Source organism: Pygocentrus nattereri, chromosome 25, assembly GCF_015220715.1.
Source record: "Pygocentrus nattereri isolate fPygNat1 chromosome 25, fPygNat1.pri, whole genome shotgun sequence".
NCBI lineage: Eukaryota > Metazoa > Chordata > Actinopteri > Characiformes > Serrasalmidae > Pygocentrus > Pygocentrus nattereri.
The window spans coordinates 125001-137500 of record NC_051235.1 but is presented as its reverse complement, the minus strand read 5'-3'; the positions used below and the strand labels follow the sequence as shown (position 1 = coordinate 137500).

The 12500-nt window shown below is 45.9% G+C and overlaps 1 protein-coding gene across 3 annotated transcripts in view; it reads left to right on the top strand.

Annotated features, from left to right (window-relative positions):
* The window catches only part of map4k3a (mitogen-activated protein kinase kinase kinase kinase 3a), a 99876-nt gene that overhangs the window by 80851 nt on the left and 6525 nt on the right, over positions 1–12500 (top strand). For 2 of the 3 annotated variants that reach the window (XM_037534730.1, XM_037534729.1), the window contains 12 exons: positions 1654–1705; positions 1939–2227; positions 3271–3377; positions 3480–3521; positions 3614–3698; positions 6846–6925; positions 7748–7808; positions 7893–8069; positions 8241–8344; positions 8939–9110; positions 9540–9608; positions 11583–11675. In XM_037534730.1, the coding sequence (XP_037390627.1) occupies positions 1654–1705; positions 1939–2227; positions 3271–3377; positions 3480–3521; positions 3614–3698; positions 6846–6925; positions 7748–7808; positions 7893–8069; positions 8241–8344; positions 8939–9110; positions 9540–9608; positions 11583–11675 (1331 nt within the window). The remainder of the gene's footprint in view (positions 1–1653; positions 1706–1938; positions 2228–3270; positions 3378–3479; positions 3522–3613; positions 3699–6845; positions 6926–7747; positions 7809–7892; positions 8070–8240; positions 8345–8938; positions 9111–9539; positions 9609–11582; positions 11676–12500) is intronic. The other variant, XM_037534731.1, reaches the window with a different exon arrangement.

The following is a 12500-nucleotide window of genomic DNA, read 5'->3' as shown; positions in this document are numbered from 1 at the left end:
CCTACACCGTAACACCCCTGCACCTGTATACCCTACACCCCTACACCTCTACACCCCAACACCCCCTGCACTCCTATATCCCAACACCCCTACACCCTAACACACCTACACCCCAACACCCCTTACACCCATACACCCTAATACCCCCTACATCCCTACACCCAAAAACCCCTACACCCTAACACCCCTACACCCCAGAAGCCCTACACCCTAACACCCCTACACCCCTACACCCTAACACCCCCTACACCCTAACACCCCCTACACCCCTAACACCCTAACATCCCCTACACCCTAACACCCCAAAACCCCTTACACCCCTACACCCCAACATCTCTATGCCCCTACACCCTAACACCCCTACGCCCCTACACCGTAACACCCCTGCACCCATACACCCTACACCCCTGCACTCCAACACCCCCTACACCCTAACACCCCAACACCCCCTGCACCCTAATACCCCCTGCACCCCTACACCCTAACACACCTACACCCCAACACCCCTTACACCCATACACCCCAACACCCACTACATCCCTACACCCTAACACCCCCTACACCCCTGCACCCCTACACCCTAACACACCTACACCCCAACACCCCTTACACCCCAACACCCCCTACACCCCAACACCCCCTACATCCCTACACCATAACACCCCCTACACCCCTGCACCCCTGCACAGTGAGCTGTGATGATCTTAGTCTGAGGTGTTTTTCTTCAGTAAGATGTGACAGACGTTGGCTGGATTGTCCAGTGGGAGTGACAAACTGACCAGCATGATTTTATTGTTTGTTTTTCACACAAAAATCAAGAGAACATTACAGAATCCCGACAAACGACAGTCAAAACTGGACACCCGGACATATATCCTGAAAACTGACCAGGTGAAAACAGGTTGGGTGGCAACCCAGTATGTACAGCAGTGGTTGCTCAGAATTTCAGGGCCAATCTAGTTATTACAGTGATACAAACTGTGGGGTAAGTATATGAGTAAAGAAGAACTAATGAAATATGATAAATATCAGGAAGATATCAGCATTGAATGCTAAGAAGCTGCACAGTAGTGGTGACTCCGTCAGTCTGATTCAGTAAATACTTGCTTATGTAAGTAGGCAAAATGAGCCTGTAGGTGCTAATGAAGTATTCTGTACATATCTGCTGTTATCTTGGCGTATTTGCTTCATAAATACCAAGTACTGTAAAATAAAGTGCTACCAAGTTTTGCTGTGAAACAGTTTGTGTTTTCTGTTGTTGTGTATAAAATAATAATATTAATAATATTATTGAGGTTCAGACGTTTACTCTGAATTTGACAAACTGGTTTATTACAATAAACGTCATGATGTCTGGTCTCAGTTTTCTGTAGTTTTCTCTGCTCATTTATCTGTTAAATGAAAACTCAACAGAATAAATGAATAAACTCTCCAGGTTTTATGCCTTAATTTTCATCACAAGCAGCTCATTGTTTTATTGTACTGTGTAGTTGTGTGTAGTCGGCACTGTTCAGCCATGACGGCTGAAACTGGGCTGTGGTTTAGATTGAAGGCCAGTTTTAATGTAACTGTACAGGCTCAGTTGGGTCATTTCTGACATTAGCATTAGCCATGTGTTTGCTTTCTAATGATGGCATTTCTGTTCTGTCTCAGCGTGAAAAGCTCCACCATCAGGCCTAAATTCCCCCCACCGCCACCCCCCAAGGTAGGGCGCTGAAATATGCTGAAGAAAGTGTGAGGAGTGATTGAGTGAAGAGTGAAAAGTTGTGGTATTGCGAGTCAAAATATGGCACTATATGTATGATATGAATGGATCCAATTGCTGTTCCAGTGTGTAAAGCTGAGGTAAAGCTCCTGTAAACAGGGCGGACAAAGCTCGCTGTGGTTAATTGAGGTTTGCTAATGTTAATCCTGCTAATCCTGATCTTTGTTTTACAGCCGAGACCCAACAACGACCCTTTTGCTGACCACAGTGACCACCAGGGAACCATAAAGCGCTGCCCGGAGGGCCAGAGTCCGACGCGATCAACCAACAACTTGCCCCACCGACCTCCGCCACCACTGCTGCCCCAACACAGCTCCAGCAGCTTAGGTAATGAAGGTAGTCAAGGTGACCATGGTGGCTGGGACGCCCACGCAAGGGATCATGGGAATTGTAGTCAGTATGGAGAATTGCTGCAGTTCGAGGATGAGGATGATGAGGAAGAACATGATGAGGAGGGAGATAGTAAGACTCCAAAATTAAGTCACTCTTCTCCATGTAACCCCCCCAATACCCCACCATCAACAGCCTCCCCACCTCCACACCCCCCATTAGTAACCCCATCAGTATTTCCCATTTCCCCACTTCCTGTCAACCACACCCCAAACCTCACACTGCCACCATTAACACCCCCTCAACAATACCACCAACTTTCCTCAGAGAACCTAAATCTGTGTTTTCTTTCTAAGTGGGCTTGTTGCCGCACAGTATTCCTGTGGTAACCTTTCCAGTAGCCATTAAATGGCTGATTTTTTTCAGCAGAATTCTCTTCTTTTGATGTAAACTAGGTGGTTCTAATCTTAGGTCATGCATATGTAAGCAGTAACCACACCAGTCACAAGTCTGGTGTGGTCTATCCTGATAGAAACTTACAAAGAAAATGCTGACCACCCAGAGAAACCCAATCACCCAGAGAAAGCTGACCACCCAGAGAAACCCAATCACCCAGAGAAAGCTGACCACCCAGAGAAAGCTGACCACCCAGAGAAAACCGACCACCCAGAGAAAACCACCCACCCAGAGAAAGCTAATCACCCAGAGAAAGCTAGCCACCCAGATAAAACCGACCACCCAGAGAAAGCCGACCACCCAGAGAAAGCCACCCACCCACAGAAAGCTGACCACCCAGAGAAAGCCGACCACCCAGATAAAACCGATCACCCAGAGAAAACTAACCACCCAGAGAAAGCTAACCACCCAGATAAAACCGACCACCCAGAGAAAACTAACCACCCAGAGAAAGCCGACCACCCAGAGAAAGCTAACCACCAGGTGGAGCTGCAGGTCTGAGCTGCTCTGAATGTGCAGGTTACTTTACTGTAAAATCAGAGCAGATGTGTTATAGGTTAAGGTGCTGATTTACGTCAGGCTTTATTTCTCCTCCTGCAGCTGCTCAGGAGCTGTAGTTGTTCCATCACGTGATTTGTTTGTTGCTGCAGCTTCTATGATAAAGTGGACTGAAGCTGTTGCGCTGAGTCAGCACTGATGAAAGGTCTGTTGGTCTGCAGGGAATGGAGTGAGTGTGTGTGACGTGACTGTGAGCCTGTGTGTGGAGAGCGAGGCGTCCAGTCTGAGCTCGACTGCCCCCCCACGCAGGGACAGGAAGGACATTCCGGTAACTTCTGCTGAAGATGTAACATTAAAATGTTTTAACGTGTAAAACTCTCAGACTGAGCTGGTGTTTATTTTCTCTGCCTGACTGTTTCATTTTACACAGAAGCCGCTGAGTAATGGCCTCCCGCCGACGCCCAAAGTCCACGTAAGTCCACGTTCACCCTTACAGGACTGACTGAGGCAGTTTTATCACATGCTGTGTTGAGTCCTGATTGTGTGTGTATGTGTGTTGTGCAGATGGGGGCGTGTTTCTCCAAAGTTTTTAATGGCTGCCCACTGAAGATTCACTGTGCTACTTCCTGGATCAACCCAGACACAAGAGGTAAACACCCCATTAATCCCTTAATTCTAAGCCTTACATTCTAAGCCTAAACATAGACAAAAGTATAGTAAACAACACATTAAACCCTAAACTTAAACCCCAAATCTTAAACCCTTACCTTAAAATCTGACTCGAAATTCCTACAGCAGGGATACAGTACACAGTTACTGAACTCTAAACCTTACACTTCTTACCACAAACTCTTAAAACTCATGAAACTCTTATGATAACAGTGATAGTGTTCACTGCGCCTCATGGTCTTTGGTGTAAAGGGGCAGTTTCAGGTCTCTTGATCTGATCATATTTTCTTATCAATGCCCTGCTCTTGTTATAAATAGGAGAGGGACAGTGTAACTAACAATGGAGGGACAGTGTAACTGTAACAGCAGAGGGACAGTGTAACAGTGATGGGACAGTGTAACTGTAACAGTGGAGGGAGAGTGTAACTGTAACAGTGGAGGGACAGTGTAACTGTAACCGTGATGGGACAGTGTAACTGTAACAGTGATGGGACAGTGTAACTGTAACCGTGGAGGGACAGTGTAACTGTAACAGTGGAGGGACAGTGTAACTAACAGTGATGGGACAGTGTAACTGTAACAGTGGAGGGACAGTGTAACTGTAACCGTGGAGGGACAGTTTAACTGTAACAGTGATGGGACAGTGTAACTGTAACCATGGAGGGACAGTGTAACTATAACAGTGATGGTACAGTGTAACTGTAACAGTGATGGGAAAGTGTAACTGTAACAGCAGAGGGACAGTGTAACTATAACAGTGATGGTACAGTGTAACTGTAACAGTGATGGGACAGTGTTACTGTAACAGTGGAGAGACAGTGTAACTGTAACAGTGGAGAGACAGTGTAACTGTAACAGTGATGGGACAGTGTAACTGTAACAGCGGAGGGACAGTGTAACTAACAGTGATGGGACAGTGTAACTGTAACAGCAGAGGGACAGTGTAACTGTAACAGTGATGGGACAGTGTAACTGTAACAGTGGAGAGACAGTGTAACTGTAACAGTGATGGGACAGTGTAACTGTAACAGTGATGGGACAGTGTAACTGTAACAGTGGAGGGACAGTGTAACTGTAATAGTGATGGGACAGTGTAACTGTAACAGTGATGGGACAGTGTAACTGTAACAGTGATGGGACAGTGTAACTGTAACCATGGAGGGACAGTGTAACTAACAGCGGAGGGACAGTGTAACTAACAGTGATGGGACAGTGTAACTGTAACAGTGATGGGACAGTGTAACTAACAGTGATGGGACAGTGTAACTGTAACAGTGGAGGGACAGTGTAACTTTAACAGTGATGGGACAGTGTAACTGTAACCGTGGAGGGACAGTATAACTGTAACAGAGGAGGGACAGTGTAACTGTACCAGTGATGGGACAGTGTAACTGTAACAGTGGAGGGACAGTATAACTGTAACAGTGGAGGGACAGTGTAACTGTACCAGTGATGGGACAGTGTAACTGTAACAGCGGAGGGACAGTGTAACTGTAACAGCGGAGGGACAGTGTAACTGTAACAGTGATGGGACAGTGTAACTGTAACAGCGGAGGGACAGTGTAACTGTAACAGTGGAGGGACAGTGTAACTGTAACAGTGGAGGGACAGTGTAACTGTAACCGTGGAGGGACAGTATAACTGTAACAGAGGAGGGACAGTGTAACTGTACCAGTGATGGGACAGTGTAACTGTAACAGCGGAGGGACAGTGTAACTAACAGTGATGGGACAGTGTAACTGTAACAGCGGAGGGACAGTGTAACTGTAACAGTGGAGGGACAGTGTAACTGTAACAGCAGAGGGACAGTGTAACTGTAACAGTGATGGGACAGTGTAACTGTAACAGCGGAGGGACAGTGTAACTGTAACAGTGGAGGGACAGTGTAACTGTAACAGCGGAGGGACAGTGTAACTGTAACGGCGGAGGGACAGTGTAACTGTAACAGCGGAGGGACAGTGTAACTGTAACAGTGATGGGACAGTGTAACTGTAACAGCGGAGGGACAGTGTAACTAACAGTGATGGGACAGTGTAAGTGTAACAGCGGAGGGACAGTGTAAGTGTAACAGCGGAGGGACAGTGTAACTAACAGTGATGGGACAGTGTAACTGTAACAGCGGAGGGACAGTGTAACTGTAACCTGTGGAGGGACAGTGTAACTGTAACAGCGGAGGGACAGTGTAAATAACAGTGATGGGACAGTGTAACTGTAACAGCGGAGGGACAGTGTAACTGTAACAGTTGAGGGACAGTGTAATTGTAACAGTGGAGGGACAGTGTAACTAACAGTGATGGGACAGTGTAACTGTAACAGCGGAGGGACAGTGTAACTGTAACAGTGGAGGGACAGTGTAACTGTACCAGTGATGGAACAGTGTAACTGTAACAGCGGAGGGACAGTGTAACTGTAACAGCGGAGGGACAGTGTAACTGTAACAGTGATGGGACAGTGTAACTGTAACCGTGGAGGGACAGTATAACTGTAACAGTGATGGGACAGTGTAACTGTAACAGCGGAGGGACAGTGTAACTAACAGTGATGGGACAGTGTAACTGTAACAGCGGAGGGACAGTGTAACTGTAACAGCGGAGGGACAGTGTAACTAACAGTGATGGGACAGTGTAAGTGTAACAGTGGAGGGACAGTGTAACTGTAACAGCGGAGGGACAGTGTAACTAACAGTGATGGGACAGTGTAACTGTAACAGTGATGGGACAGTGTAACTGTAACCGTGGAGGGACAGTGTAACTGTAACAGTGATGGGACAGTGTAACTGTAACAGCGGAGGGACAGTGTAACTGTAACAGCGGAGGGACAGTGTAACTAACAGTGATGGGACAGTGTAACTGTAACAGCGGAGGGACAGTGTAACTTTAACCGTGGAGGGACAGTGTAACTGTAACAGTGATGGGACAGTGTAACTGTAACAGCGGAGGGACAGTGTAACTGTAACCATGGAGGGACAGTATAACTGTAACAGTGGAGGGACAGTGTAACTGTAAAATGTAATAAAGGATGTAATGATCTAAGGGTGGAATGATATAATAATCAGTGATTGACTCACTGCAGCTGATCTGACTGTCAGTTGAACTGACACTGTGGTCACTGTTGTGTCGTTGTTTAGATCAGTATCTGATCTTCGGAGCGGAGGAAGGCATCTACACCTTAAACCTTAATGAGCTTCATGAGACGTCCATGGAGCAGGTGGGAGACCTATTTATTGGAGTGTTTGTTGGTTTATCTGAGTGTGTGATGCTTTATAGGAGTGTGTGGTAATCCACAATTGTTTGGATGTTTACATATGCGTCATGTTTGTACAGATAAATTTGATTTTTACGCTCTTATATATGATCTACAGTGGCTGCAGTGGAGACCTTTATTCCCAAAAACATCAGACAATGATAATAATAAGACAGCGATAAGAGATAATAACCACCAAGAGATAATAAAAGCAGAAGTTAGTAAATTAGTAAACTCTATTAGACTAGACTAGATCACATAAAATCATAAAAAAATGTTTTTACCTTATTAAATTCACTGTTTTTAGGTATATTCCATATTTGCTGCTGCAACACATATCAAAGTATTTGTTTTTAGAGCGTGTTTACACTGTGTTCCATCAGCTGAGTATCAGTCCGTTTCAGGTGAGCCAAGCCCAGAGAAGTCAGAGGTGTTTCAGGACTTTGTTGATGTGACTTCCACTGTGCAGAGTTCAGTCTTACCCTGCCTTTGTGGAAGCAGCGTCAGATGGTGTTAATTAAGTTTTCCCGAAGCCATGCAGTGATACCCGTCACAGGAGCATGCTGATTTTACTAAAAGGCCATGTGAGGGATCAGAGGTCACTTGTGGTTTTGGCCTTTTCCTTTACATACAGATTTCGCAGAATCTCTGAATTAATGTCAGAATCAGTATATATTCACACAAAACAAAAGCCCATAAGGTAAAGCACCAATGTTTGTTTCAGTGCTGTGTGAATGTATATCAAAGTGGGTTTATAAGTTTGGTGTTTTGTTGTTTGTATTGCAGTTGTTTCCACGGAGATGTACGTGGCTGTACGTGATGAACAACACCTTACTCTCCATCTCTGGTGGGAGCAATTGAGCGATCTGGTCTGGAGTTTAAGTGATGTGTGTGTTGTGTTTGTTATGTTAAAGTACGTGTGTTTTCTCAGGTAAAGCATCTCAGCTCTACTCGCACAGCCTGATGGGATTATTCGAACATGCAAGGCAGAGACAGAAGCTTCCTGTCGCCATACCGACACACAAGCTGCCCGACAGAATCATCCCCAGGAAGTTTTCTGTTTCCTCTAAGATTGCAGACACTAAAGGCTGTCAGAGGTGCTGTGTAGGTGAGCACAGCTCGTTCTCCTCACCTCCTCATTTGCTCCTCAACGTTCTGCTGTCCATGTGGCGTTCAGGCAGGATTCACAGAGCAAAGCACTGATTATCACGAATCTGACTGTGTTTATAATCAGAATAATTCACACCGAGACGTTTGAATAGAGATGTTTGTTTTTCAGTGAGGAACCCGTACACCGGTCATAAGTACCTGTGTGGGGCACTACAGGCCACCGTGGTCCTGCTGGAATGGGTGGAGCCAATGCAGAAATTCATGCTGGTCAAAGTGAGTCTACATTGATTTTACTTGAAGTGGAGCTGGAGACGTGGTGGAATTCGGTTTGTTTGGTTTTGGGTTTAAAGTTAGACGATATTTATCATTTTAAATAGAAATGATTTTTGTAAATAACATGAAAAATCAGTCATTTTCAAAAAAGCATCCCCCTAAAATTATAATAATAATTCAGTGGTGTATAGGCCAAATTTCACTGTTTAAAAAAAAAATCTACATTACATAATTTGGCATCACAGTGGTTCTAAATATGGCCCTTCCTGCAGAGCCCACTGATGGCCAGATATATTGAATTGAAATATTTCTGAATGTTCGTCTCTCAGCACTGCGCAAGAACCACATATTGTCGTTTCATTTTCTGTTCATTAATTTTTTAAAGAAAAATTCTTAATTTATTTTTATATATATTTTTATTTATGTTTATTGCAAAAACTATGAAACTGAATCTGTGTTTGTGGGTTTCTTCCAACTCAAACTCCCATTTTGTTCTTTGTAAATTAGAGATTGGGATCTGGTTGGGATGGAGTTAGTGGAATTTTGCAGTAATTGTGTGTGTGTGTGTGTGTGTGTGTGTGTGTGTGTGTGTAGACGCTGGACATCCCCCTGCCCGTTCCTCTGCAGGTGTTTGAGATGTTAGTGGTCCCGGAGCATCTTTATCCTTTCATCTGCATGGCGGTCAGTAAAGGCTCTGAAGTCAGCCAGGTTGTCCAGTTTCAAACACTTGACCCAAACTCCCCTTCACCCTGGAGCACACACTCTGGTAAATAAAGCATCACATACTCTGTTAAACCATCACACACTCCAATAAACCGTCACACACTCCTATAAACCATCACACAGTCCGGTTAATAAACCATCACACAGTCTGGTTAATAAACCATCACACACTCCTATAAACTATCACACAGTCCTATAAACCATCACACAGTCCGGTTAATAAACCATCACACACTCCTATAAACCATCACACAGTCCGGTTAATAAACCATCACACAGTCCGGTTAATAAACCATCACACACTCCAATAAACCATCACACACTGCTATAAACCATCACACACTCTGATACTCTGATTAATGATATGCAGCTCCTGTTATTTTCTGCTTTTTAGTTGTATTTAATGTTTGTGTGTGTGTGTGTGTGTGTGTGTGTGTGTGTGTGTGTGTGTGTGTGTGTGTGTGTGTTTTAGATGCTGCTCAGAGCTGTGTGATCCATCTGACTCAGCTGGAGCGAGACACAATCCTTGTCTGTCTAGACCGTGAGTTTCCTTCACTGTTCACAGCAGCACTGTAGGGGAGCTGTAGAGAGACTGTAGGGGCACTGTAGAGAGACTGTAGGGGCGCTGTAGAGAGACTGTAGGGGAGCTGTAGAGAGACTGTAGGGGCGCTGTAGAGAGACTGTAGGGGTGCTGTAGAGAGACTGTAGGGGAGCTGTAGAGAAACTGTAGGGGCGCTGTAGAGAGACTGTAGGGGTGCTGTAGAGAGACTGTAGGGGAGCTGTAGAGAGACTGTAGGGGTGCTGTAGAGAGACTGTAGGGGAGCTGTAGAGAGACTGTAGGGGCACTGTAGAGAGACTGTAGGGTAGCTGTAGAGAGATTGTAGGGGCGCTGTAGAGAGACTGTAGGGGAGCTGTAGAGAGACTGTAGGGGCACTGTAGAGAGACTGTAGGGGCACTGTAGAGAGACTGTAGGGGCGCTGTAGAGAGACTGTAGGGTAGCTGTAGAGAGACTGTAAGGGAGCTGTAGAGAGACTGTAGGGGAGCTGTAGAGAGACTGTAGGGGCGCTGTAGAGAGACTGTAGGGTAGCTGTAGAGAGACTGTAAGGGAGCTGTAGAGAGACTGTAGGGGAGCTGTAGAGAGACTGTAGGGGCGCTGTAGAGAGACTATAGGTTAGCTGTAGAGAGACTGTAGGGGTGCTGTAGAGAGACTGTAGGGTAGCTGTTGAGAGATTGTAGGGTAGCTGTAGAGAGACTGTAGGGGCACTGTAGAGAGACTGTAGGGGCACTGTAGAGAGACTGTAGGGGCACTGTAGAGAGACTAGGGGCGCTGTAGAGAGACTGTAGGGTAGCTGTAGAGAGACTGTAAGGGAGCTGTAGAGAGACTGTAGGGGAGCTGTAGAGAGACTGTAGGGGCGCTGTAGAGAGACTATAGGGTAGCTGTAGAGAGACTGTAGGGGCGCTGTAGAGAGACTAGGGGCACTGTAGAGAGACTGTAGGGGAGCTGTAGAGAGACTGTAGGGGCACTGTAGAGAGACTGTAGGGGAGCTTTAGAGAGACTGTAGGGGCACTGTAGAGAGACTGTAGGGGAGCTGTAGAGAGACTGTAGGGGCGCTTTAGAGAGACTGTAGAGGCACTGTAGAGAGACTGTAGGGGAGCTGTAGAGAGACTGTAGGGGCACTGTAGAGAGACTGTAGTGATGCTGTAGAGAGACTGTAGGGGCACTGTAGAGAGACTGTAGTGATGCTGTAGAGAGACTGTAGGGGCACTGTAGAGAGACTGTAGGGGAGCTGTAGAGAGACTGTAGGGGCGCTTTAGAGAGACTGTAGAGGCACTGTAGAGAGACTGTAGGGGAGCTGTAGAGAGACTGTAGGGGCACTGTAGAGAGACTGTAGGGGCACTGTAGAGAGACTAGGGGCGCTGTAGAGAGACTGTAGGGTAGCTGTAGAGAGACTGTAAGGGAGCTGTAGAGAGACTGTAGGGGAGCTGTAGAGAGACTGTAGGGGCGCTGTAGAGAGACTATAGGGTAGCTGTAGAGAGACTGTAGGGGCGCTGTAGAGAGACTAGGGGCACTGTAGAGAGACTGTAGGGGAGCTGTAGAGAAACTGTAGGGGAGCTGTAGAGAGACTGTAGGGGCGCTTTAGAGAGACTGTAGAGGCACTGTAGAGAGACTGTAGGGGAGCTGTAGAGAGACTGTAGGGGCGCTTTAGAGAGACTGTAGGGGCGCTTTAGAGAGACTGTAGGGGAGCTGTAGAGAGACTGTAGGGGCACTGTAGAGAGACTGTAGGGGAGCTTTAGAGAGACTGTAGGGGCACTGTAGAGAGACTGTAGTGATGCTGTAGAGAGACTGTAGGGGAGCTGTAGAGAGACTGTAGGGTGTATAGTACAGAGACAGTAGGGACTCTATAGGGAAACTGTAAGGCCATTGTAGAGAGACTGTAGGGGGCGCTGTAGCTGGGTTAGATGATCAGTGTATTTGGCTGTGGTTTCTTCTCTTATGTTTTATTTTGTTCTGCAGATTGTATTAAGATCGTGAACCTGCAAGGTCGATTAAAGTCCAGCAAAAAACTCTCAGCCGAACTGACCTTCAACTTCAACATCGAGTCCGTCGGTAAACACGCTCAGATTTTGTCGCTTTAACCCTCAGAGACCTGCCATGGATTCATTTTTTTCTTTTAAAAGTGTTTTTTCAGAAGCATCTGATCATTAAAATGTATGTATATGTAAACATGTACATGCTTTACTATATGTGTAACGAGGAGTGTGGTAGCGGACGCACACGCGGAGGTAAGCAACTTTTGTTGAGGGCAAATCCAAAATCAGGGTCAAGACAGTCCAGGGTCATAGAGCCAATATGGAGAGAACAATTTACAGACATGAAGACAAACAATAAATGGTTCAAACAGATAGCACGATCAAACAACATCAAACAACAAAGACCAGCCGAGACCAAGTACAAACACAGGGCTTAAATACAACAGGGATAACGAGGGACAGGTGGAAAACAGGTGGAGACAATCAGGGGAGGAGTAACCAAACAAGGGGCAGGACTAGAACACCAAAACAAACACATATGGAAGAACAAAACAAAGGAGCACATGGATTAGTGGGAGGAGCCAACTGTTACATTATGTCTACAGTAAATCAGTGAGTGATATTTAGGGATCTCCATACACATCTGCTGATACTAATGCTGACATGCAGACTTTGATAAAGTGTAGAAATTTATGGAGAGAAATTTGAAAAACAGTGGAAAAGCGTGAAATGCAGTGCACACATGACATCACTGCTCCACAGTGAGCCTAAATGAAGAGCAAGCTTCTGTTCTCACGTCACTTCACCACTTTACTGGAAAACAGTGCACAAGGATCTGCTTTTACAATCAATTGACTTCCTTCACTGGAATGCAGCCATAATAGTAAAAACAGTGAAGTGC